This window comes from Natrix helvetica (genome assembly GCF_964273705.1).
Source record: "Natrix helvetica genome assembly, chromosome: 1".
Classification (NCBI taxonomy): Eukaryota; Metazoa; Chordata; class Lepidosauria; order Squamata; family Natricidae; genus Natrix; species Natrix helvetica.
Genome location: NC_138548.1, coordinates 252,432,572 through 252,460,460, shown reverse-complemented (window position 1 = coordinate 252,460,460; position 27,889 = coordinate 252,432,572). Strand labels below are relative to the sequence as shown.

The 27,889-nt window shown below is 38.3% G+C and overlaps 1 protein-coding gene across 8 annotated transcripts in view; it reads right to left on the bottom strand.

Moving 5' to 3' along the window:
• MAP2K4 (mitogen-activated protein kinase kinase 4) overlaps positions 1 to 27,889 on the bottom strand; it is a 75,741-nt gene that overhangs the window by 27,230 nt on the left and 20,622 nt on the right. For 3 of the 8 annotated variants that reach the window (XM_081933966.1, XM_081933961.1, XM_081933962.1), the window contains 3 exons: positions 24,773 to 24,872; positions 19,394 to 19,489; positions 6,535 to 6,709 (listed from right to left, as the gene is read on the bottom strand). In XM_081933966.1, coding sequence (XP_081790092.1) covers positions 6,535 to 6,709; positions 19,394 to 19,473 — 255 coding nt within the window. In that variant the 5' untranslated portion in view covers positions 19,474 to 19,489; positions 24,773 to 24,872. Of the gene's footprint in view, positions 1 to 6,534; positions 6,710 to 19,393; positions 19,490 to 23,025; positions 23,096 to 24,772; positions 25,426 to 27,889 lie in introns of those variants that run through there. The other 5 variants (XM_081933964.1, XM_081933965.1, XM_081933967.1 and 2 more) reach the window with 4 other exon arrangements.

The following is a 27,889-nucleotide window of genomic DNA, read 5'->3' as shown; positions in this document are numbered from 1 at the left end:
ATGACCTGCTGAAGATCTGACCTAGTCTGAGCAGGAGATGCCCTCTGGACAAGGATGTCACCAGGTAGCAAAAGAGCCTGATGGGAATCTCCCTCAGATGGGCAGCCGCTACTGCTAACACCTTGGTAAAGGTCCTGGGGGCCGAAGCCAACCCAAACGGTAGAGCCCTGTACTGGTAGTGAAGCCCTAGGTAGGAGAGGCGTAGAAAACGCCTATGCTCAGGGAGGATGGGGATGTGCAGGTAAGCCTCCGTGAGATCAATGGATGCCATGTAGTCACCCTCCCGAATCCTTGCCAGGATGGACTTGAGGGATGCCATTTTAAAATGTCTATATACTAAGAATTGGTTTAGGAGCTTTAGGTCTAAAATGGCTCTCCATCCCCCCAATGATTTTGGCACTAGGAACAGGTTTGAATAGAACCCCTTGCCCACCTGGTCCGCAGGGACTCTCTCTATGGCCGCAATGTCGAGCAGGTACTGGATGGCGCTTGTCAATGTTCTTGGCCAGGGGGAACACCCGGAAACAATTGGGGGAAAGGGAAAGGAATTCCAGGCGGAGACCATGGGTCACTGTGCTGAGGACCCAGGCATCCGTGGATATCTCTACCCAGGCGTCTGCAAACAGAGCTAGGCGGCCGCCAATGGGTGGGGTCACAGGCGACCTACTTGCCCCGGCGGAAGGGGCGACCACCACCCCCTTGAAAGGGCCATTTGCCCTGAGGCTGGAAGCGGGATGTGTCCCAATTGAATCCCGTCGGATGGCCCAACCGCCCTGCCCGCCGGGTACCTGCTCTGGTGGGTTTCCTGTTCCTGTGGTCACTGTGCTGACCTGCGATAATAGGGCGTGGTCCTCTGCTCCGCCTTCTTGGTCAATGTCGGAAGCACCTTCTTCTTGTTCTTATCCTCCACCAGGGTCGAGTCAAGGGAAGTCCCGAAGAGAGAACCCCTCCCCATGTAGGCCGCTTTCGCTAGTTACCACTTTGCCTTGTTTTCTGCCTGCCAGCCACGGAGCCACAGGAGGCAATGCGACGGATGATGCCATAGCCCTGGAAGCAAACTTCATGGCGTTTAAGGTTGCGTCAGCTGAGAACTGAGCGACCGCCACTAACTTGTTGATATCTTGGTGTAGGCGGACGAATGCGCACCTGAATCTGCTCTATCCAAAGGATGGCCATACGGTTGAAAAACAAGGCGGAGGCCACCACCTTAATGGCCCAAGCCGACGACTGGAAGGTCTTCCTGAGGATAATCTCTACCTTCTTGTCCTCTGCCTTCAGGTTGTCTGCCACATCCTTGGGTACCAGTGAGGCAGGGGCAGCCAAGGCCACCACCGGCGGATCCACAGAGGGCATCTGCAATGCTTGGGAGAAATCTGGTTCGATGTTATAGAACTGTCTGTCATTGCTGCCTGTGGTGGGGAAGGCCCCAGGTGTCTCCCACTGCCTCTTAACTACTTCCAGGAATAGGTTGGGAGCAGGGATCTCCTCCTTAACTGTTTTGGGCTTGGAATAGACCGTGCCCTGGAGCTTCCTTGCTAGCTCCCCTTCCTTTGCTGCCTCGCCCCCCCCTTCCCCAGCTGAGCAGTGGTATGTGCTTTGTGTAAGAGGGACCAGAACAAGGTAGGAGGCAACAATCCCGTGAAGGCGGGGGGTTCAGGCTCCATGTCCTCCTTGTCCTCAGAGAGCTCTGGGTCACACTGCGCCTTGTCCCCCAGGACAGACTGCTCACTTGCCAAGGAAGGGGACCCAGGGGAACAGACTGGCTGGGAAGGGCCCTCCCCCGGGGACATAGGGGTGAAAGGCCCTATCTGCCATCGCGCTCTACTTATGGGCACTCCTCGCGCTTCCACCCAATCCGTCCCTCACCTCCTCTTCAGATGCAGCAGCCGTTCTCTCTCCCCTTTTGAATTTGCTGCGTTTGCGCCCTCCGAGGCTTCCGAAGGTGTTGTGCTTCCATTGCGTGCCTTTCCAGCCGCTTCCGCGGCTTTCCCTGGCGCCGAGGGCTTTGCGCTCTTCTCTGCGCTCCCGTTGCTCGCTGGTGCTTTGCTCAGTCTTTAGAGGCTGTCGGGCTGGAAACCAGACCCATTAGCCTCTTCCGGTGCCGATCATGAGGCCTCAAGGCTCCATGTGGTCGCCGGCTAAAATGGCCGCCGGAGTAGGGACCCAGCCACCGGAGCCTCCCAAATTTGAAAAATCAAGCCCCAGGCAGCTGGAAAACCACAGCCACCAGTGGAGAACTTACAAAAAGAAGGAGGTAGGGTCCCTGGAAGGCTGGTTTGAGGAGGGTCCAGTAATGGATTTTCTTTCAGGAGTCAAGCTTTTTTCAGCCTCTATGCTGGCCAGTCTGGATTGAAACTGGAGTCAGAGGAGAGGAGCCCAGAGGCCTGGCTTCAGATTCAACCCAGTCTGGAGGCCAATTGGTTGTGACAATACCATCACTGGATCATCCTGCAAACCCACTCTGGAAAAAGGTTTTGCTTTATTCCAGAGGTATGCTATATGTTTTCTGGTTAATTCTTCAAGAGCTATCTATCATTCTGCATCCCAGAAAATAATAAGCAAAAAATTATATTCGGAAGTTATGGATATTGAAGATATTGCCTACTATCCAAAAATTAAGTCTTGACTATAAAATGCATTGGAAAACAGAGGAATAATAAATAATGTGGATAAAAGTCCAAATCCAATCAAAACATCTGGCTGATTATAGGATCAGGTTTTTTTTTTTATCCTAGGTTTTTTTGCAGTCTAGGGTCTGTATTTTCAGATCAATCAAATGTTGATGTATTCATTGTGTCCTAAATTGACTGGTTGGCTTGTCGCTCTGGTCAGATTTCACGGGATAAGAGTGAATGACCATCCCAAAGTCATCCAGAAGGCTTTCATACCTAAGGGGGGACTAGAACTCACAATCTCCTGGTTTTAGTCTGTTGTCTTAAACTACTAAACCAAACTGGCTCTTTCCTCCAAAATTGATTTAACATTTATTTTATTCTAGTAGTCTCTTTAACTCAAGCAATATCCCCATTATTTATGGCACTAAATAAACCATCAGTTCCTCTAACCTTCATTGTTTTCCTTTAGATCTAATCATTCCTAGAATGTTAAGATCTCTTATGACCTAAGTACAGGCCTGAAACCATCTGTAAAGTAGTTCTTTTGTGTATTTCTTGAATCATTAACGTGTTAAGTGGCAATCTACTCATCCCAACTCTTCAGTTTGTTCCTGTTTATAAATTTCTCTTGTTTTATGAACAATCTTTTCCTTGAACAGTTGAATTCATTTTGGCATTTTATTGCCATTTCTCGTAGAAATTCAGAATCTATGGCAGCTAAAAGTGCCAATGGCACTTTTAGCTGTCATTGAACAAATGTGACAGAAAGGCCTGACATAAATATTTTAAGCAGGCAAACCAATATTCAAAAGCATAAAGCATATAGGTATTCTAGATAAGATTAAGATTACACAGTATGTAAAAGTAATGCTAAGCGTAGGTATGATATGAATAATGTAGAATGCATAGCTTAAGCTGACAAGTTAAAACCTAAATGTTATATAAATTCTGCTAATATTCTAAATCCCCACAGGAAGTCTTCTTTGAATGGCTGCCCTTTCATCTCAGAATTAGCTTGTGCTTAACCTCTCTGGCAGAGCTCTAAGAACTGCACAAGCTTTTTCTAGAAAACACACCAGATGCTTATTATTAAGCAGAACTCATATGCTATTCACTTTCATAATGTCTCCAAAAAGAATAATGGGAGAAATAAAATATACATATAACCATACTAAAGATGGATACTTTTAAACAACAAACTTCATTTCTTATATATTTATTTATTTATTACATTTATATGCCATCTATCTCACTGTTGAAATGACTCTGGACAACTTACAAAATGATAAAAGATCAATATAAAAACAGTTAAAATTTGGAAGACTTAAATATCGAGTCTAAAAATTAAGGGGATGAACAACACAAGTTGGGGCCTTTTCTCTTACTCCATCAACTTATCTCCAACATAAGAGCATCCCCATTTGGGCCCCAGGCCAGCTAGCAGAACCAGGTTTTAAGGCTTTTCTGGAAAACTAAGGGAATGGGGGCGGATCTCACTCAAGGGTAGAATGTCCCAAAGGGCAGGGACCACAGAGAAAAGGGTCTAGTGCTTAGACTTCACCAACTAATATTCCTTGGCAGACAAGGTCTGAAATAAGACCTTTCTGCTGAAACAAGTGAGGTGGGTCAATCCCACTGAGGTGAGACAGAGCTTCAAATACCCTTTATATAGGTAGTCCTTGACTTGCGACCACAATTGAGCCCAACGTTTCTCTTGTTAAGTGAGACATTTGTCAAGTGAGTTTTGCCCCATTTTTCTGTCCTTTCTTGCTATAGTTGTTGAGTGAATCACGGCAGTTGATAAGTTAGCAAACTGGTTGTTAAGTGAATCTGGCTTCCCCATTAACTTTGCTTCTGAGAAGGTTGCAAAGGGTGATCACATGACCTTGGGACACAGCAACCGTCGTAAGTATGAACCACTTGCCAAGCATCTGAATTTTGATCACATGACTATAGGAATGCTGCAAGGGTCGTAAGTGTAAAAATGGCCATAAATTACTTGTTTCAATGCCGTTGTAACTTTGAATGTTCGCTGAATGAACTGTTGTAAGTTGAAGACCACCTGTATTATGTTAGTGGTGGTCTATCAAAGTCTTTACACTGAACCAAAGAGTAACAGTAAAAATGGCTGTAACACTTTGAGACTAATTTATATTCTTCAGCAATTCAAGCTCTTATTTTCAAAAGTGAATAAACCACAGCCTCAGCCAAGATTCTTCTAATTTTTTTTCTAGCATAAAACATGATTTCATAAAACTGCATTCCCCTACTATGAATAAATTACACAAATTTAGGGCAAAAGAGGATAATGTCATTCCATGCTCTTTCAACCTCTTGAAGTCTGATCAGTGGGGCATAACAAAATGACTGGCTACTGATTGCCTACTGATCAGTAAAGTATATTGCCATTTTTAAATTCTCTTCTATGGAAAAATCTAAGGGGTTATGACTAATAGAGCTATTGCCTCTGCGTTTATATTGTACTTTCTCAATGCAAAAGTATAGTTAGCACTGTGAAAATGTATAATATACAGATATTTATATAGATGATATATCTATGTAATTAAATCTTCAAATGATCAAATGTAAAACATTACTAATTTGTTCAGCTTTCAGCAGATGAAATGTAAAACATGCATTGTTCATGCATTAGGAAGAAGTCTCAAACTAATAATCAAACTAATTTATTTTTGCTGCTATTATATTTGTAGGGTCAATATAACAAATACACTTCTACCAATCTCAGTGCCTTCGTTGTGCAAACAAGCTGCACAATGCATGTTTAATTGCTACTTCTACAGTTAGCTATTGGAATTTTAAAACATTTTTAAATTAAGTTTCCCATACATTTTCCAGTTCACACCCAGTCCTTTATTGCTACAGAATGAAAAATTAGGGAGAAAGCAATTCTCAACAATCCCTCAAACCATATGAAGTTCTTTTGGATAATGATCCACTTAAAATGTACTAACCATATTATGTTCAGAGTTCAGATCAAAATATTTGATTTCATTCAACTCCTAAGAGAGTGGAATAGGAATGAGGAGAGCTGATTATATTTATTGATGTAACTTAAAAGACATCTACACTGCTGTTTGAGAAAAGTGGAGAATATGTAAAATTCCATAAGCACATTGGTTTAAATCAGTGGTTCCCAACCCGGCGTTCACAGACCCCGGTGTGAGTGCATGTGATGTCTTCACAGGGGGTCCATGAAGGCTTGAAGAAATATTATGATTTAAATCTTGAGTTAAGTCTTGGTGGTCTGTGACCATGGTCTATGGCCACAAAAGGTATTTAAAGGGGATCCATGGTGAAGAAAAGATTGAGAACCACTGGTTTAAACTGTCCATGAAAAAATATTTTTCATCTGTCTATGAAAAAATATTGTACCTATATCACTAGTGTTTCCCCGAAAATAAGACAGGGTCTTATTTTCTCCCCCCCCCCCCCGAAATAAGTGCTTGGTCTTATTTTCAGGGAGGTCTTATTATTTTTGAGGTACAGGAGGCGGAGAGCATGGTCACCTCATGGCTGCTACTGTGTTGCAATATTTCGTGGGAGGGCTTATTTTTGGGAGAGGGCTTATTTTAGTGCATGCGCTAAAAAGCCCGATTGGGCTTATTCTCTGGTGAGGTCTTATTTTGGGTGAAACAGGGTACAACTTTTCAGCATTTTTTAATCCCATGTTATGCATATGCAAATATATTTTTAAAAGAAAGAATGGGCTTATTTTCTTCAAACTTTATAAATCACATCAGATAAACCAGTAATAATACAGTTCTCTCTGCTAATACAGCACTTACAAAGTGCTATATAAACAACAGACATTTGTAGAGTGCTAGATGGATGAACGTTAAATTCTCCATCATGTTCCATCCTACAGTTGGAAGTACAAATAATTATGGGCATCACCTACTTTAACAGCCATAATTTGCCCACTTGGTTTGTGGACCATTTTGTTGACAGAACCATAAGCGCCTCGTCCAATTTCTCCAAGGTCTTTCAAGTCCTCTGCAGTAAAATCCCAATGCTGTTCAGGGGAAATCTTCAATTTTCCTGATGATTCAATGCTGTGTGTTCTCAGTCTCTCTCTGTTAAAAAATTTGGGAAGGAATTTTTCCACATTTTAAATAGTTTAAAACCTTTTTCACCAGCACCAATCAAAAGCATTTATACAGATGAATGTACACATAGCTAATGCAAGAGGGTAAACTCCAAGAAGGAGTTAGATGGGGGCAAAGTGCAAGATACTAACTTAATTGTAACTACTACAAAGAAAACAAAAATGTTATTTTCTTACATTATGTCAATTTTCTTTGAGGATATTTACACATTCCTGGCTAAATCATGTTACTAGCTATGCTCGGATTTGTCTATTTAGAATAATTATATGGCAATAATTATATTTTTTATTATCTCTATTAATAATATCATTAAAAATTTACATCTGTAGTCATTGCATTTTATAAGAATTGGTTGATCTTAACACAAAACCCAAAATTAGAAGGGCTTTATCTGTTCATTAAACTTCCAAAATTCATTATAAAGCAACTATTTTAGTTATATTTGTGAAGTCAATTAAAAGCCACAAAATGATTGCTGCTCATTTTTATTCCTAAAGGAAGTAAGTGTATAAAAATATTTTTGTGGCAAGAGTGCCAAGTAAAAAAAATTTTTTTTATATCTGATCAATATAAAAAAGATATGAACTGCTAACACTAACCTCTTTAGCTCCCACTGTGGAAATATTTCAGAATTACATTTCAAAGCTCTCCCAACAACGTTAAATATGATTGTCTTGCAAAGAAACCTTACTTTTTAGTTCTTAGATATGGCCCTTTTCAGGAATGATGCTAAGATTTGGAATTGTATGAATAAGTCCCTACAAACTGTTGCATTTTGTCTTTTATGTCTTTTATACACTAGTATGTGGTTATATTTGAACAACGCAAATCATAGTATGACTGCAAATCAAATTCAAACACACACACACACACACACACACACACACACACACACACACACACACATATATATATATATATATATATATATATATATATATATATATATATATATATATATATATATATATATATGCTGGTCTTGTTGTATTTGGGTCTTTTCCCATGTAAGATTGAGATTGTCTTGGCAACATTTCAGTGAGGTCTCACTCGCCAGCGTGGTCGGAGCTGCCGTCTTTCTATAAATCTTGGGGGGGGGGAGTGCTGGCGTTATTTCAGTAGGTGGAATGATTGGTTGTGTGGTTGTATCATGATTGGTAGATTGGTGCTGATTGGTGCTGGCTATGTGTCAGTTGTTGTTTTGTGTTGTAACGGCCTAGGTGGTGGCTGGGGCTCGTTTGTTGACTAGGGCTGGTTTCCAGATGTCTGGTAGGCGGGAGGTATTGTCACGTTTATTCATGTTGTGGGGGTGTTTCTCTATTTTGATAGCTTCCATAATTATTCTCTAGTTGAAGTGTTCAGTTTTGGAGATTAATTTGGTTCCTTCAAAATTAATTTCATGTCCTGTAGCTCTAAGGTGCTGAAAAAGGGAAGTTTTTTCTTTTTTACTTACTGCATTCTTGTGTACTGTGATTCATGCATTTATTCTCCTGTTCGTTTGTCCTATGTATGTGCAGGGCAGATTTTGCATGCTATTTCGTAGACTTCTTGGTTTTCTAGCTGGATTTTGTCTCTGGGGTTTCTTAAGATGTTGGCTATTTTTTGGTCAGTGTTGAAGGCTGTCTTTGTATTGTGTTTGTGGAGAATTTTGCTGATTTTATCTGTGGTGCCTTTGATGTAAGGGAGGAGGGTGATGCTGTTGTCCTGTTCTGTGTCTCGGTTCTTGGAGGGAGTCTTCCTTTGGATTAGGTTGGTAATTGTTTTTCTTTGGAATCCGTTGGAGATTAATATGTTTGTGAGACTATGTAATTCAGTTTTCAGGTTTTCAGATTCCAAAGGAAAACAATTACCAAAAACAACTCCCCCTCAAAAAAAATTTATAAAAAGACGGTAGCTCCGACCATGCTTGAAGCCGAAAACACCAGCCTGAAGATGGCGAGACCTTGCCGAAACGTTGCCAAGACAATCTCAATCTTACATGGGAAAAGACTCGAATACAACAAGACCAGCATACTTTCACCCGTGAAAATACATACATACATACATATACATACATATATGTATTTGTGTTACGGTGTGCCCAAATATGGGAGGGAGCTCACTACTCCCCCTTTCTGTCATTCGGCTCATCACAGAGGACCATCCAGGCAGAAAACCATATTTTTATTTTTAATGTTGCCTTTTTATATTTGTGTTGTATTTATTTATTTATTTATTTATTATTTATTTATTTATTTATCAACACAAATACAACACACACACACACACACATACATACATACATACATACATATATATACCCTCTCTGTGAGCACATGTACCATCGCCAGCTGCTCTTCTGGTTTCTGGAGTGCACATATGTGCCAACCAGCTGGTCGTTGCGGGCGCCGGAACTCCAGAAAATGGCTGAAAACAGCATTCCAAAGGGCAAAAAAACTGGCCATTTTCCAGGCCTAAATGGCCTTAAAACGGCCAAAAAGCAGGCATGCACATGCTGGAAACCTGAAGATCAGCTGGCTGGCCAGCTGGTCTTTGGGTTTCTGGCACTCTGGTGCATGCGCATGCATGCACCTTCTGGTTTGGGTATTTGGTGCCAAAAAGGTTTGCCATCACTGATATATAATTTCATTGAGGTTTCCAACTATAAATTGACTGAGAGATGTGCAGGCAGATAGAAGGGAAAAACAAACATTATATAATAACATCATTACATATGAATAACAATTTCCTGAGGCTTCTGATCCTTCCCCACATTTCAATATTTTAGGGGACACAAACTACACAGAATGTAGCACTAATGGAGGACTGAGAGGCACAGAATGAGGAAGGCCATATGTGGTTGGAATTTTTTTTGAAAGGTTTTTTTTTTTTTTGCTGTAATTGCGATACAATATTTTGGGGTTAATTATATTTTTCATGTTTCCACCACAAAATGACAGGAAACTGTATGGCTCGTCTTCAAAAATCATCCCAAAGAGTTTAAAATGGTACAGAAAAAAAACAAGGAGTGGAAGAGATTAATAACCTATGGGTGGCAGAAAACATACAATTCTCTATCATTAATATGTACCTAGTTGTTCAACACAGCTAGGCTTTCTAATATAATTAAGTGAATAAATAAAAAAAACTGAAATAAAAAGTTGAGTGGAATTGAAGTTTAAGGAACACAAATTTCAAGCTTTGCCATGACACTCCTAAAAACAATCAGCCCAATTAAAAGACCATCATACAGATGCTGGTATACTGCAGATTATCAGTAAAATGAAATTTGCTTGCCTTTCAGGAGAAACTTGAGATGGGGGAAAGAGTCAAGACACTACTGAAGAAAACAGAACTAGATATCTCAATTCCTAGAGGAAAACACCTGGATTCCATAATAATTGCCCTCTGCAGCCCATATTGCTGAACTTGTAGAACAAGGGAGGGGAACTATAGCCCATTTACGATCTGTGAACTGGCTAGCTCAGGAATTCTGGGAGTTGAAGTTCACAGATCATAAAAGGGCCATAGTTCCCTATCCCTGGTTTAGAACATAAAGCTGTCTGTTCCAGGGCACTGATAATTCAGATAAAGAATTTAATTAACAAGATAGATAGGCAGACAGGCAGACAGACTTAGATATAGAATCACACCCATACTTCCCTCCCCCCATAGTCTATTGGCCCTTTACATAATGTTTCGTAGATCTTAGGCAGATAATAAGAATATAGCTTATGATATAGCACCTGAGATGTCACAATTTTTCTAGGCTCAGAGTTAGAGTTTTCCTACCTTCATCTTGCAAATACTCACTGCTCTCGTTACTTCACTAATTCCTTCTTAGTTTAATACATACTTGCAATGAATAAACACGATAAAAATGTTAGTGGAAATTAAGTTTTTAACTTAAAATACTCATTACCTTTGTTGTTCAAATAAATAATTTGGCTCTGTTCAACATAAGCGAAGTTACTTCTTTTCTATCCAACCTAACATCATCATAACCTATTCAGATTGTAGTTCATAACAATTTCTTATTAAAAATAAAAAAAAATCCATATTACAAGCATTTGAAATTAACTCAAAGGCATGATCATTAAGAACAAATGAAAGATTTAGGTTAAAGCAGAATTCAAAGTATATAATCCAGTATATTTTAAATTTTCAATATAGATTTTTGAAACTGTATTAAAAAGTATTAATACCAATACATGTTAATTTTTGATAAGCACTTAGAAAAAAATTATTATTTACAGAAATTATTTACAAAACTACATTTTATCAGTCCAAGAGAACAAAAGACAAACAGAAAGGGCAATTCTAATCCTCATCCTCACCGATGTATCCAAAACTAAGGACACTTGAGAATAAATCTCAGTAAACAAGAGGCTCTTGTATGCTAGGGAGTTGGACATGTGAAATTAAACACATTTTGTCTTTATCTACTTATGATTGAGGATAAACTAACACCCACATAAAAAACTATTTTGCAGAAATAATGGAAATGAATGTTCTTCCTGTATAACTGACATATTTTCAGTTATTTCATGACTCTGTTACAGTTATTGTTCCAGTCTTTTTTCCATTTGTTGGATAAACAGTTTTGTGCATCTAAGTAGAAATGCTTAACTATGGAAAATGTGTTTTCACCAAAACTGTTTTATATCCATAGTAACTCTTTTAGTATTTCCCTGCAACCTCACTGTCTACAAGACAACATCCACAATTGGATGAGCAACTGGAATTCTGCATTAGTATTTCATGCATTGCGTCATTTAGCATGTATGTGTTTGGTACTATTTTAGTTGGGTTTTTTTGCAGACTTTTCATTACCCAAACTAAGTGAAATCATCAGTGCTAGTAAGGAATGGGGTTTGCTCTGTTTATATTCTAGTGTTGATGGGGATGGTCTTAGAGGTTTCTTTGGCTGAGCTGTTTACTGTTGGCTTGTTTGTCAGTTTCTTGATTGGATATTGCTTATTTCTTGATTGTTAGTGAGATGTTAATCTTGGAGTAAATCTATGCTCTTCTGGCTGCTGATTACTGATGGAGAGCTGTTTAGGTCAAAAAGACCTAAGCACTTCTCCACCAGAAATGAGGACCCAGATGAGCATAGATTAAACATGTATGATTTTGTGAGGCCACATTGATAACTGTCCAGGGATGCATGCAGCCTGTGTATCAGACACGTGTTTTAGAGCAATAGTTTGTTTTAATCAAAGTCGGTGAACAAATTGGGGTAGAGATTATATAAATTTCTTCTACAAGATAGAAGTTTTACTAATGATTAGGGATTCAGTTAACCTTGCAGATGCTGCATGTGAGAATTCAGGGACTTGGCAAGCAACCTTGAATATTCAAAGGAAATTTGTACTTTCAGACTGGCAAGTTTGATTTCAGCCCCCCTGGATAACCAGACAAGAAACACTACTGGATAAGCTAAATCTATTTTACTGTAGGGCTACTTTAACATAATCTTACAAGTCTGAAAGTACACAATTCCTGCCCGCCCCTTTTAACTTCTAGACCAGTGATGGCGAACCTTTTTTGGCTTGCGTGCCACAAGTGGAGGGAGCGCAGGGGGGTCGTGTGCAGGCGTGCCGCACCCATAATGCAACGCGCGACCCCCCCAGTGTGCATGCGCGCACAACGTGCGACCCCCCCCATTTTTACATGCTTTTTTCACCCTCCCCAGGGTTGAGAGGCTTTATAGGAGCCTGGGGAGGGCGAAAAGAGCCCCCCCGCCCCCCCCCGGAGGCTTCAGGAACCGTCCGGAGGCTTCCCTGACACCTTCGGAATGCTTAAAACCATCCTCCGAGCAAACCGGAAGTGACTTCCGGGTTGCTTGGAGGGTCGTTTTAAGCGCTCCGAAGGCGTCAGGGAAGCCTCTGGATGGTCCCTGAAACCTTCGGAACGCTTAAAACGACCCTCTGAGCAACCCGGAAGTCACTTCCGGTTTGCTCGGAGGGTCGTTTTAAGCACTCCGAAGGCGTCAGGGAAGCCTCCGGACAGTCCCTGAAGCCTCCGGAGGGCCTCCGGGGGAGAGGCGGGGGAGGCTCTTTTCGCCCTCCCCAGGCTCCTATAAAGTCTGGGGAGGGCGAAAAATGGCTTTTAAAAAGGTGAAGTCAGCTGGCCAGCGCGCGCATGCGCGCTGGCCAGCTGACAGGGCAGCGCCTCGCGTGCCCTGACAAATGGCTCCGCGTGCCACTTGTGGCACGCATGTCATAGGTTCACCATCACGGTTCTAGACCTTTAGGGTGGGTCTTTCCTATGTTTCTTTGACTGCAGGTTTGAATTGCAGGTTCTCGCTTCTCTTGTCTGATGGTTTTCTAGGCAGCATCTGCTCTTCCCTTTACTCAAAGTTATCTATGAATTTCATTATACAGAGAAATAGCTTGTTCAGTTAATCTCTCCGAAGTGTGGGGGTGGGGGGAGAAATCTCAGTGACAGCACAACATATAACTGATTGTAATGGCAAACATGACTGACAGAAATGCTGCAACGGTCAAAAATGTAGACATTGGTCACAAAATTTCCTTTTCATCACCACTATAAAACTTCAAATGATCACTTTCCAAGGCAGTCACTAATCAAGGTCTACCCTTCTATTTCTTGGTTGCCTTTAAGGACAAAACCCATTGAGAGCAACTGATAAACAGGAAATCATACTTTTACTCTTTCCACCATTACTACTCCTGTTTGCAAAATACTGCAAAGTGCTCTAGTCTGAAATAAGGTTCTCCCACCCCTCTGTGATCCAGGTATTCCTTATGCTGGTGTTTCAAAAGGCCTTAAAGATCTAGCAAGGGTAGTAGATCTGCTTCTGGTGCTGCCTGGTTTTTGTCATCTTTTATCCCTTTTTTTTTAACTAATATTGTTTTATTGTGGATTTTTGTTTTTGTTTTAACCTGTAAACCTTCGACAGTTATAGGGAATCCTTCGACAGTTATAGGGAATAGTGTACAAGCTTAATCAATCAATCAATACTATTAATAATAACAGCAGCAGCAACTAGTTACTAGTATCTGCTAGTGCAAGCTCTGGCACTAGAATAAGAGAGAAAAACCTATTCATGGAAAGTAAATAAATGAATCTTTAGGGCTTTCTTTAAAAATGGCAGTGATGAGACTTCAATAAATCCTAGGTAGATGATGATTGACCAAAATAATCACTTTCAAAGATTTTAATTTGGTTAAATACAGACAGAATTCTTAAAACACAAACAGGTTGACATGGGTTAAAGAGATCCCAATTTCCTTCTGTGCTTTAAATATTGGAACCAATATAGTTGAAATAGTTTAGAAATAACCACCAATAATAAAGAAGTTGATGCCATATAGTTATCACGTTTTCTCTGTCTCATTCCTATCAATTTACATATGTAGACAATTTTCAAAGGCTACTCACCACATAGAATTATTGCCTGCAGGTGTTATTACTTTAAATTAAAAAGTTTTCAAGAAATAAGCTTTTGGAATTGAAATCTTTAAACATACCATACGCTAGAGCAAACACTATGCCCAATTAAGCTTTGCCTCTTCAACCAAATGATTACTGGGTCTGAAGATTTTTCACTTCACCATCTTCTCTCACCAATTTATAAACAGGATCAATCTTACTACTTTCACAACTTCTCTTCCTGCAGTATTTCTACTTTTACTCAATCAAATAAATTCAGCTTATAGATTCATGATTAATCCTTTCCCAAAAGTATGCTCAAATACACTAATGCTTAAACTATGCATTTGAAGTAGAACTTTTTTAAAAAAGCAGCTATTCATCAATCCTTTATTTTTGGATAACCAAGTAGCCCAATCACTTTTTTCTGTACTCTCTCATTTCAATCCATCCACTCATGTTACTTAAGAGAATAGTCTTTTTCCATATCACATTCGAGTCACTGTAAGCAACTATATAAATTTTATAAATAAATAAATAAATGTGGATTCTTGTGCAATTTCCCAGTACTCATCCTTGATTCTTACATTACTGACATATAACATGGGGCATCTCTAATTTATGTAGTCTTACTTTCATTTGAAAGTACAAGTATGATCCTAACCCATACTTTCCAACATACTAAATGTACTCATCATTTCACTTCGAGATCAAATTACCTTTTTTAAAGTCTATTACATCTCTTTCCTTTCTTTCTCTTAATTTTCCTAGCAAACTGCATATCTATTTCTTCTCATTAATTCATTTCCTTAACATTAACTCTTCTTCTATTATATGTGTCGAAGTGGTCACCCATTGAGTCCAGAGATATTTATCTCTGATCATGGCTTTGGCTAATCAAGGATTTTGTACACTGTTTTTTAATAAACGAACACTAGTAGGTAATCAGCCTTAGTCATACCTGTATTTTCTTCTAAAAGCAATGGTACTGGCCAGTTTTATCCCAATTGAATGCCAGAAATGCAACTGAAGTTTACTTTTATCTCAGGAATGCTAGTGCTATTTTAGTCAAGTCAAAGTTCTGCTGTCTATATCTGCAGCTATAGGCTATGTAATGACACATTCAGAAAATAGAGTATTTCTTAAGTATATACTTAACCTATTATATGGAAAAATAAAAATATTCAAATATTTCCCCAATTGCTAGAAAAGCTACACACACACACAATCTAGAATAGACAATACAGGTAGTCTCTGGTTTACAACAGCAGTTTGAACCACAATTGCTACTCCTAAACACCGCAGTCATAAAACACATATGACATCACTTACTAACAACAATTCTGGAAGTCCTGCTTCCTATCGTTATACAAGGATAGTGCGGGTTATTACACAATGACCTCATGTGATCACACTTCGACTTTGTTTTGGGGAAATCAGTAGGAAACATTGGCAATTGTGATCACATGAATGCGGGAACACAACAGCTGGAACTCTAAGGATCCCTCATAAGTCTCCCTTGTTCATTGCCATCACAAGTTTGAATGGCTGCTGAATGATTGATTATAACCTGAGGACCATATGCATAATTAAATCCATAAGAATAACAACAACAACTCATTAACGATCTTCATATCTAGGAATCCAATTTCTATCAAAAGAAAGACTGTTGTAGACTTTAAAACTTATTCTTAAAATGTATGTAATATTTAGTAATGCACTTACTAAAACATTAGTCATAATTTAGATTTTATAGGAAATATCAGAGTTCTAGTAAAGGTAACAGAAATCACATCATAGTCAACATTTAATAGTCAAAGACAATCTTTCTCAGAGACAAAATAAGAAGTAATTATTTTTGGCTTAAAACAGGAGAGGCTCCTGCACTCTTGAATTTTGCTTCTTTTTTTCTAGGCCTACCTATCTTAAATTCCTCCTTTCTATAATGTCAAAAAGATATATAAGACTGGCAAAAGATAGCTATAGGCTTGTAGAAATTGAGGAAAGGAAAACAGAGAATTGCCTCCCATTCTTTCTCATTCTAATATAACAATAGATCATATGATATACTGGATATATGAATACACATAGCATATTAATATTAATTTTAAAAAGCCAAAAAATCCCTAAGCAATAACTAAGGCCATTTCACTATCTTGGCATATGATTTAGACACCTCTACCACTTCTCAGTTCCTGGGCATGAATATCTGCAAAAGTTTACACATGAGCAGTTTATTTTCTGTAGAATCCACCAAAGCATGGTAGGCCAGAGATGATTATGGATTCAGGTCTATGAAACTGCTGCCTGGTTATTGTATGGAGTTCCATTACATCTGATTTATGCTTAAAGTAAATACAATAGCAGAGTTGGAAGGGACCTTGGAGGTCTTCCAAGTCCAACCCCCTGCCTAGGCAGGAAACCCTATACTGATCCAGACAAATGGCTATCCAACATCTTCTTAAAGACTTCCAGTATTGGGGTATTCACAACTTCTGGGGGCAAGCTGTTCCACTGATTGCAATTCCTGCAACCATTCATATGTTTTAGTCTCCAGTCCCTTAATCATCTTTGTTGCTCTTCTCTGCACTCTTTCTAGAGTCTCCACATCTTTTCTACATCGTGGCGACCAAAACTGAATGCAGTATTCCAAGTGTGGCCTTACCAAGGCATTATAAAGTGGCATTAATACTTTACGTGATCTTGATTCCATCTCTGTGTTTATGTAGCCTAGAACTGTTTTGCCTTTTTTGGCAGCTCCTGCACACTGCTGGCTCATATTTAAATGGTTGTCCACTAGGACTCCAAGATCCCTTTTACAGTTACTACTACTGAGCAAGGTATCGTACTGTACCTGTGCATTTTGTTTTTCTTGCCTAAATGTAGAACCTTACTCTTTTCACCATTGAATTTCATTTTATTAGATAGTGCCCAATATTCAAGTTTGTCAAATGTATACCAGAACTACAACATAACATCATAATAATAATGAACTGATCTAGGCACGAAGAGAGAGCTTCATCTATCTTCTGGATTTTGGGAAACGATTCATAAATTAAAATATTAGGCTTATTTATGTACTAAGATTAATTATCATTTGACAATTCCAAGAGTAGAGAGTTTATAATTGGAATATTTTATGGAACTTCAAGTCACCTCTGAAACAGGAAATGATTTTATTTATTTAGTGCATAGAATCAACTGCTTTCTTGCTAGAATAGGGCACTAGAAATTTTTATTTTTCTGACTGTATAAAGAACTAGCACAATTATATCCATTCTTTAGTTCCACATTATCCAAGATATGTAGAATTAGGAAACTAGTTTTTCCTGGTAATGCTCAAGTCTCAGCAGCCTCAATGAGTGTTGTAATTGTGAAGTACATTGGAAGGTAGATTAGCAATATCTGTAGGGCCACAGGTACTTCACCTCCGTTGTATAATATAACTGACTCAGAAACATGGTTTCCTAAGGACACTTCTGAATATGTCTGAAAAACTTATCAAAATGATATTACTGCTGGTCTTAGCAAATACATTTTGAAAGGTTTTCCAGGCATGTGTGTGTGTGTTAGAATGCTCACATACTTAATTATTGTATTGCTTGAGAATCATATGTATTATTGAAAAACAGATTCAGGGAAAATTTCACACAATGCAGTCCTTTTTTTTCATAATCTATAAATGTATCTAGCAGATACATCTTGCATGTTCACTTATCCATCGTTTTCTAAACTTGATAATTTGGAGTAAGATAGATATTTGTTTATAAGTTTTAGAAGAAACTTTTTGAATGCATAAATATTATTTATAGATTTGATTTGGTATTATGATTAACATTAGTGTTAATATTTAAACACTTTATTTTGGTTTCTTCTGATAATCTGAATCTTAGAAATTGACATATAATTTAAATAAAGTTAAAATATCTATTTTAGATATTTTGAGCCACAGTGGTTAGGGTGCAATACTGCAGGCTACTTCTGCTGACTGTCGGCTGACTGCAATTTGGCAGTTCAAATCTCACCAGGCTCAAGGTTGCCTCACCCTTCCATCTTTCCGAGTTGGTAAAATGAGGACCCAAATTGTTGGGGGCAATATGCTGATTCTGTAAAACTGCTTAGAGAGTGCTGTAAAGCACTGTTAAAGCAGTATACATGTCTAAGTGCTATTGCTAAGTGCTATTGCTATTTGAAAAACATTTTAAATAGTTAAAGTATATTCCAAGAGAATGAAATATGTTTGTTTGAAGTACATTGAACTCACTCATTACCATTTATAGAGTGCAACATTTCATCAAATAAATAAAAAATATATTCAATATTTCTGTATATTTATTTATGAAATTACATGTACATCCAGACCTCTGTATGTATGCTTTTAAATGAACTCAGCATGAATTGAAAACTCCAAAACTCCTTTTATTCTCTTGTCATATTTGGTAATTTTAAAACAATCACATATTTTTCTCCTTTGCAACAATCCACTTTTAATAATGAGCATGATCTCTTAAGGGTGCATTATTATGAAATATACAATGATTTTGAAAAAGGCAGGCAAGATCTGAAGTTTAGATTTACAATTTGCAACCTGTTTACATTGATGTTAAGCTCTGCAGTCAAAGAAAACTTTTTTTTGAGCACCACCTGTTGGCATTAAAGAAAAAAGTGAACTGAATTCCATCGAAATTTAATCTTATAAATAAAACAAATTACTGAATTATATATCTAACTCTCACACAACTGATTTTAAGTAACCAACATTATGCAGAGTACAGAAGAGGAATACTATGGCAAATAAAGGAATGTGATGAAAATAAAATGTAATTAAGTCTAGTTTACCAACATCATTCACTGTACCTCTCAATCTTTTTATTTTTGCAAATCATCCTTCATTTTACCACATCTCTGCACTGCTTCATATACTGTTTTTTGTTCTTTAAATATCTTGCCTTTAATTATGTTTAATTTTAAAAGAAGGCTGTTGTAATTCAATACAAAGTAATTTTGAAAAATACTATTATTTTTACAATAATAATCATTTTAATGCCAGTGAGAATTAACAGGGACAGAGACAGTACTGTAGATATGAACATAACAATAAGTTCATTCATATGCAGATAAAAATGAGTATATAAATTGAGCTATATGCATAATTTTACAGCTGTATTAATTCATTCATGATATGAAAAATTCCTGCAAGGTACTATAATTGTGCTGATGATCTCTTTTTGGCTATTATTAACATATTATGGGCTAACACACAGTTATGCTTACTGTAGCCTGCTGGAAAGTTTCACGATCATCTCCGCCTCTCTCCTTTTGAAGGTGAAGGGGGCAATGTGATTACTACCCATTGTTGCTTGAGTATCACTTCAGCCAGGAAAAGGATTATAAAAATGACAGGAAAACACAGTGCTGTTACCATATAATGCAAGAACATGCATAGATAGTCACTGAGAAGAAAGCCTGCTTCAGACAAAATATACACATTATCTCCTTTATCCTTCCACTTGAAAAAAAATAAAATAAAAAACACTATAGTATATAAGTTAAGCCTTGTTAAAATCAATGTACATTAAACTGCAGTGCGTTAAATAAAAGCTGAATGTTACAATCTGAGGCTTACTCGAAAGTAAGTCATATGGAAATCTATTGAACTAAGCAAATTCATTACATTTTAATTTTCAGTGAAGTATCTTTAGTTATCATATGAACTATTGAAACTATCGCATTGAATTGTTTGTGAAACTATCTCAATGACGTATTGTATTTTTTCACATTGTTTCATCATATTTTGATCTCACTGCTTATGTCTTGGATCAACTAATCAATAGTAACTATAATTTGATTTTTAGGGTGGAATGGATTTAATTCATTTTGAAACATTGAAGAAGCTGGAGGTATCTTCATTCATCTGCTCATTCAATGGTTTCTTGAGGAACAAATAAGTATTTCCAGATTCTATTCTTTCATTGATATTTCCAGATAAGAAATCTACTATAATTGTAATATTCTCTAATGAAGGAGCTGTAATAAACTTTTGGAGGGGGGGGGGGGTGATATTAAGAATCCTTCCTTAAAAATAGACAGGAGGTAATGCACATAGAAATGACTATATAAAAATCTCCTGAACCTTCTGCTTAGTAAGTATAAAAAGATAGTTAATGCTTCTTTTTATGTTTCTTGAGAATTGTTTTTAAATAGAATCCAACTAGAGGCTTAAAAAGAGAGAGAATAAGCACTTATGTTATATTAATCATATTGGGAATTTTAACAGGAGGGGAGTGTGTGGGAGAATCCAATGATCCTTTCTGGAAAATTTTTAATATGTATATGAAAAACTCAATTTTGAAGCAACTTGTCCAAAGATACAGCAAGATTGATACATCATCTGGAGATAGAGTCATCACAATTCCTAAAATTTGAATCTGTCCATTTGAATCTGTCCTTTCAAATACTGAAATACAGGTACTTATATATGGCACTAGACATAAATTCATGAAATATAGTAATTAAGCTATCTAACCCTGCATTCTCAACTGTTTAAGACAAAGTAATCAAAGTAATTGTTTCAGCAGTAATCATTATTTTAATTTGATAATTGCATAAAAGGAATTTAGTGCAAATATATTTTTCAGACACAATAGAAGATTTCACTTTATTCCTCACTTATTATCACTTTTAAGAAGTGGGAATATAGTTGCTTTAATCCTTGAAATGTGCATAATTTGTTAAATTAATTTTTATCCTTTCATGAGAAAAATAATGCCAGTTCTTTAGTTAAGTTCCAGAATATTTTGACATAATTCTACAGCACATCTCAACACAGATTCTGAGCCAACATGTGGTATTCAAAAGGAATATTGAAATACAAGGTTAAAATATATCACTAACCTATTTTTATTTTATATATAAAAATATTAGATATGGCCCAGATTAATGCTGCATCTCACCTGTTATAGCTTAATGAAAGCAGAATTACTTTTAATTTGAACTGCAACAAGAGGATCTAAAGGGATTATTAACACCTGAGAATTCCTATGCCATTTTGCTGCCAATAATCAAAACCTTTATACTTTTTCATTACAATTATTTATTGTTTTGATATATAAGCCTGACCAAATTAATTTTATTTTAGCAAGCCAACACTAATTAGGGGTAACATTTCTTTGTACAAACTATTGCCCTTGGATAATCTGAACAACTCTGTATCTGAAGAGAAACTAACAGCTTTTAGAAAAAAGCTCAAAAGTTGGCACTTACAAACCAAAGTTTAAATTACTACATCATCTCTTGCCCTCTCTCTTACTATGATTAGTTCAATAGTGTTAAGCAAAAATAGAAAACACAAATGACTTGATAGCAATTATGAAATGATGATCGAAAATAAATTTTGAAGTAATGCAGCCAAACCAAAAATCTAATGAACTCTAAAGACCAGAGATTCAATTTAGATCCTGCAGCTAGAACACAATACATAAGATGAAGCCACCTTGGAAGAAAGGTGCATAGATATTTCCGTGGATTTCTAGCACAATTCTGAAAATAGCTACATAGTATGTTTCTAGATCCCACCTCTGAATTTATGCTGAAATTAAGCGCTTTATGCCCTATGCTTTAAAATTTGATAGTAATGAAATAGAACGCAAGAAGCATTATTAGTATTTCCATATTCTGTTTTCAAACTAATTCATCATAGCTTCTTAAATTACCAATAGTAAAGATATAAATGCATTTTCTGTCACAAGCTCATATCACTATTACAGCAGTATGTGTTAGTGTAGTTTCCTTTTTTCTGTATATATATTCTAAACATTATGTTTTCTGTATATAATATCCTATATTGATTTACTATCTGTCCACCATCAAAATAATTTATTAGTATATTTTATTAAAGACTGATTACAAATCTTTATGTATCTAAACTATTGCAGCCAAGCAACAGATGCAAAATATATATAAATATGAGAAATGATACTAAAATAATACAGACCTTATATGAATCCTCACATAGTGGAGGATTGCCTATATTAAGAGTGGATGGTGAAACTAGCAATGGAAAAGTAAATTATGTTTAAAGAACATGAACTGTCAAACCATAAAGCTCGGAAAAAGGGGGGGAAGAGATCTACTCTAGATACTATGTAAACTAATTCAGAAAATCTAACTCAGAACGATTCTGAGCACATGCTAATACTCACATATTATCATAATAAATGATAATAATAAAACACCTTTCTGTCAAATTCAGATTTTAGAATCAATACATACATACATATATATATATATACATATTTATAATTACCAAGACAACAAATAAAGTAATATTTGCAATGCAAAACAAAATATAACTTCTCAAGATAAAACAAAAAATAACATACTAACCATATTTACTGACACAGCCAAATTTAATAAGTATATTTTTAAATAATGCCTTTTAAAGTAGATATATTTCTATATATAAAAAGAAGTGAATTTTTAATAGAAAGTATCCATGCCTCCTAAGCAGATCTAAATTTTGCAGCTAAGAAAATATATCTATAATTTTTTAAGGAATATACACATCACTAAATGCTTCCTTCTCCATTATCCTAAAAGAAACAAAGATTAACAATTCAAACTTCCAGAATGGTGCAGTTAGAAACAAATCCCTACCTCATAGAAGGAACCATTCTATCTGAGCTTTCCTATAATGGAGTGACACATTATTTCACAAGAGTTATCAATATAGTTGTGTGGAACTGAAGTTCAATTTAGAATCAATAGAAGCAATTAACTGTTTAAAGAAAATCTAGAAGACTGGAAAGTAAATTCAAATTAGTTACAGTCTTGGTCTCTCTGTCCATAGTCTTTTATACTATATGCTAATCTGAATAATCAACTTAAAACAGTTCAAAAATACTAACCATAAAAGTTTTCAAAAGGTATGTGACAATTTTCTAGATGAAAAGGCCTTATTTGTTAACTTATGGTATCCTAAAAATAAAGGTAAATGATGGACATATGACAAAAGTATTTAACGTTGAAGACTTCAGTGCAATTATACAAATATATACACAGAAGCAGGCGCACTGAATTCAGTGGAACTTGTAATCAGATAATTGTAATTTGTAATCTAAATTTCTCAAAGTAGGGGAAATCTATAAGGCAAGAAAAAAATGATACAATGGGTCTGATTATTACCCAACACAATTTATATCATACAAACTGTCAGAGATTATGGAATAGATTTATTCACTGAAAAGGAATAACAATGCTGTATTTATGTCAAGCACCAGTTATATAGGAATTGGACTGGAACAATCTGAAATTCACTATAGTCTTTGAAAGTTAAATACTACAGAAAAAGCTTTTTTCTATTTTCTATTTTGATAATGCCATTTAGCATTAAGAACATAGAAGTATCTCCAGCAGCATAAGTGAAATTGAGGATGCCGGGATTTGAACCTAGAAGCTGTTATGACAAAAGCCACTATCACAAAGAGAAATTCAATTTGGAAGTCACTGGATGAAAACATCATTGGTAAAGAAAATCTCTAGAACTGACGGATAAATAAATAAATAATTTCTTATAAAGAAAAAAAGTTATCAAAAAGAGAAAAAGCACACTGCAAAAAAGGCACAGAAAACTGGAAAATATGAGCCCAGTGTAAAAAGACTGAAGCCTGGAGATTTCATTTATCTTATTGTAGGAAGTAAATCCTAAAAAAGTTGACAGATATATCTAAAAAAGAAATTTGAAATTCTTTTAGATTTTTTTTAGAATAATGTTTTCTAACTTTTGGATCTCATCATTTATATTCTTATATTGAGGAATACATCTTTTCCACACCTCTTATTAATTTAGCAGTAACAGTAATATTATGTGACTAGATATAGATCTATAGATATCTATTCAGTTCTAGATATGGAACTGAAACATGGCAGAACAATAAAATTGCTGTTTGTGGAAAATGAAAAACTGAACTATAAAGGAAAAAAGTACCAATCCATTCAGCAAAACAGAAGCATTTCATATTGCACAGTAACAACACTTGAGGGAATTAAATATATATAAAGACTCTTATACACTTCATCAATAAACTTCTGAATTCTTAAAATAAAATGTAAAGAATTCCAGATTTTACTGCACCTGCAGCCTGAGGAAACAGATCAGATTTCAAGATATGTCCTACTACATTAAATGTCCATCTGTTTTATACATCTGTCAACTTTACTTATGAACATAAGGCTATTTTGGTAGCTCTTTCTTAAAAACTTAATAAATCTAGTAATTCCTGGAAATCTGTATTTTATCAGGGTTTATTTTTTAAAGAATGTTTTTTTAGAAATGAAATGCCTCAGCTGTATCTTTCATAAATATATGTAGAAAGTAAGAATATAATGAAATTGAAAAATAGAAGCATGAATCAGTTTACTCAGTTAATGAAATTAATCATAAGGGAATATTTCAATGAAAAATAGCATGAGTTTTTATGTACATTCCTAGTTTCAATAGTTTGAATTTTAAAAAGCAGTATATTCTTAATTTCTCAAACTACATGGTAGGTAGACAGATTTAAAATCTCAATTCAAATAAATGTTTTTGTGATTTGAATTAAATATATGTGAGACAATAGTTCTAGCTTGTGGAACTTCTGGCTTTATACTCACATGTGTGGATTCTGAAAAGGAACTCCAGGGTTCAAAGTAAATCGTGCAGTGGATTTGAAAGGTGGGTTTGCAAAATTCAGCTTCAGTGCTCTGCGCTTACCTGAGGAAAAAACACAAACTCTGGTCGGGAAGAGAACATAGATTACTATATTAAAAACATTAGAATAAAACAGGAAGCATAATAATCTCTTCCTTGCAACATTTTGGATTAGCATGAAACAATTTTGATGACATAACTCACAAAAAAACAGTTGGGTTCTCATATTTAGTATCAAGTTATGTTGCTCAAAACAAATCAGTACCTGACAAGAAACCTGATTGCTCCAGATTATTTTTCATTGGAGTATTAAATAAATTTCATTATGTTCAGAAGTAAATAGTAAAGGTATTCAATTTGGATTTTCAATAACATGATTATAATGTATCAACTATATATAAAAACCAAACAGCAATTGCTTGAAATTATAAGATGGAAAGTGTAGAACAAATGAGAGCAAATTAAAAAAAAATACATCACAAGTGAATTACAAATATTTTGAGCAATCAATCACAAAACCTGACTGAGATTTCTGGCAAAGGAGAACAACATTATGTTGGCATTTCCTGATGAATAGCATAGGATTTAAAAAACAAGAAAAAGAACGTTGGTCTTACCTGAACGTTTTTTTCTGGAGTAGTGGAGGGAGGGGTCACAGCAGGGTTAACACAGCCTGATTGGTCCATTTGACTGAGAGAAAACTTCTTAACCTTCGCCTTCTCCCGTTGGTTCCCAGTTTCCGCGATGTCACGGCCAGCAACTGCAATTCAAACACAAACAAGAACAAGCCCCCCCGGGGCCTCCCGATTCTACACCTCCCGGACCCTGTCTAACTAACTAACTAGGGCGGGAAATGTGACCCCTCCCTCCACTACTCCAGAAAAAAACGTTCAGGTAAGACCAACGTTCTTTTTCCAGTAGAGTGGAGGGAGGGGTCACAGCAGGGACATACCCACGCTACGTCCCCGGGCGGGCCGACTGGGTCCCAGGTGAAGAATCGGCCACCACCCTCTGAAGGACCCTCCGGCCAAAGGATGCCTCAGCCGAGGCATAAGTATCCAAACGATAGTGCCTAATAAAAGGTGTGGGGGAAGCCCAGGCCGCCGCCCTACAAATATCCTCGAAAGGTGCCCTGGTGGCCCAAGCCGCCGAAGTAGCCGCACTGCGGGTGGAGTGCGCAGTGATCCCCGATGGGGGAGTCTTCCCAGAAGCCCCGTAAGCCTCAACTATGGCCAACCTAATCCATCGTCCGATGGTGGAAGAAGACACCTTACATCCTAACGAGCCCGGACGAAAGGAAACAAATAACGCTTCCGTCCTCCTAATGCCCTCAGTTCGCTTTAGGTAAATGCGAACAGCCCGGCGAACGTCCAGCTTATGCCACACCAACTCCCGCTCTCTCGAGGGATTGGGACAAAAATTCGGGAGCACGACCTCCTGGGCCCTGTGAAACTGTGAATTCACCTTCGGAATGAACGAAGGATCCAAGCGAAGGACCACCCTGTCCTGGTGTATTACACACAGGTCACTGCGTGAAGAAAGGGCCCCCAACTCTGAAATGCGCCTGGCCGATGTAATGGCCACTAAAAACACCACCTTAAGGGTAAGCAGACGCATGTGTACCGTCCTAAGTGGTTCGAACGGGGAGCTCGTCAGAGCCTGGAGAACCAGGGTCAGATCCCAGGTTGGAAACCTATGAACCGGAGGCGGGCGGATGTTAGCCGCCCCCTTCAGAAAACGCTTAATCAGTGGAGACCGGGAAAGGACGGGGGAACCCTCCCCCCCCAGAATGGTGGCCAAAGCCGCCACTTGACGCCGGAGCGTATTATGCGACAAGCCATCCTCCAACCCCTTCTGGAGGAACTCCAACACGTTTGGGACGGTAGCCCTAGAAGGATCCAACCCCAAAGGGATGCACCACTTCGCAAACGCTTTCCATGTGGCATTGTAAATTCTAACCGTGGACGGCCTCCTAGACGCCTCTAAGGTGGCTATGACTCCTGACGAAAGTCTCTGCCCCCTCAGGATCCTCCGTTCAAGAGCCAGGCGGTCAGATGGAGCCACTGAGGCCCTGGGTGATGTAAAGCCCCCTGACTCAGAACGACCTCCCCCGGGGGAATCCTCCAGGGGTCTGCTACCGACAGCTGGACCAGGTCCGCGAACCAGGGTCTCCTCGGCCAGTATGGTGCTAACAGAATAACGAGAGCCCTCTCTGTGACTATCTTCCCTATCGTACGGGGAACGAGGGGAAGGGGAGGAAAGGCATAAAGGAGACCCGGGGGCCATCGGCTCCTGAGAGCATCCGCTCCTTCCGCCGACGGGGACTGGAACCGGGTAAAGAACCGGGGCAGCTGAGCGTTGTCGGGGGAGGCGAACAGATCCACCCGAGGTGTGCCGAACCTGCTGCATATCTTCCGAAACAACTCCGGGCCCAGTTGCCACTCGCCATCGTCTAGGGTTGTGCGACTCAGCCAATCCGCCTGAAGATTGGACACTCCTGAGATGTGCTCCGCCACTATGGAGGCCAAGTGTCTCTCCGCCCACAAGCCCAACGACTGCGCCTCTCGCCAGAGAGAACGTGAGTGGGTGCCCCCCTGGCGATTGACATGGGCCTTCGTCGCCACATTGTCCGTAAGCAGGAGGACATGGCGCCCCCGCAGGTGATGACGAAAAGTCCTTAGGGCAAGCCGCGCGGCTTTTAGCTCCAGCCAATTGATGTTGTGGCGGAGATCCGAGGCAGACCAACGTCCCTGGGTCATGTCGGAGTCCATCACGGCCCCCCAGCCGAAGAGGCTGGCATCCGTCGTCACTGTGACTCTCTCGGGCTCCCAAAAACAAGCCCCCTGTTGCAGCGCTGGGGACAACCACCACCGAAACGAGAGTCTCACCTCCACCGGTAGAGGAACTGGACGCAAGGAGTTGCTCATCATCCTTCTCTGGACCGGGATCAAGGCCCACTGGAGAGGTCGCAGGTGGAGCCGGGCCCAGGGCACTATCCCTATGCAAGAGACCATCTTCCCCAGAAGTTGAGACAAGGTCAGGATGGAAACAGACCGTCTTTTTTGTACAGAGGAGACCAG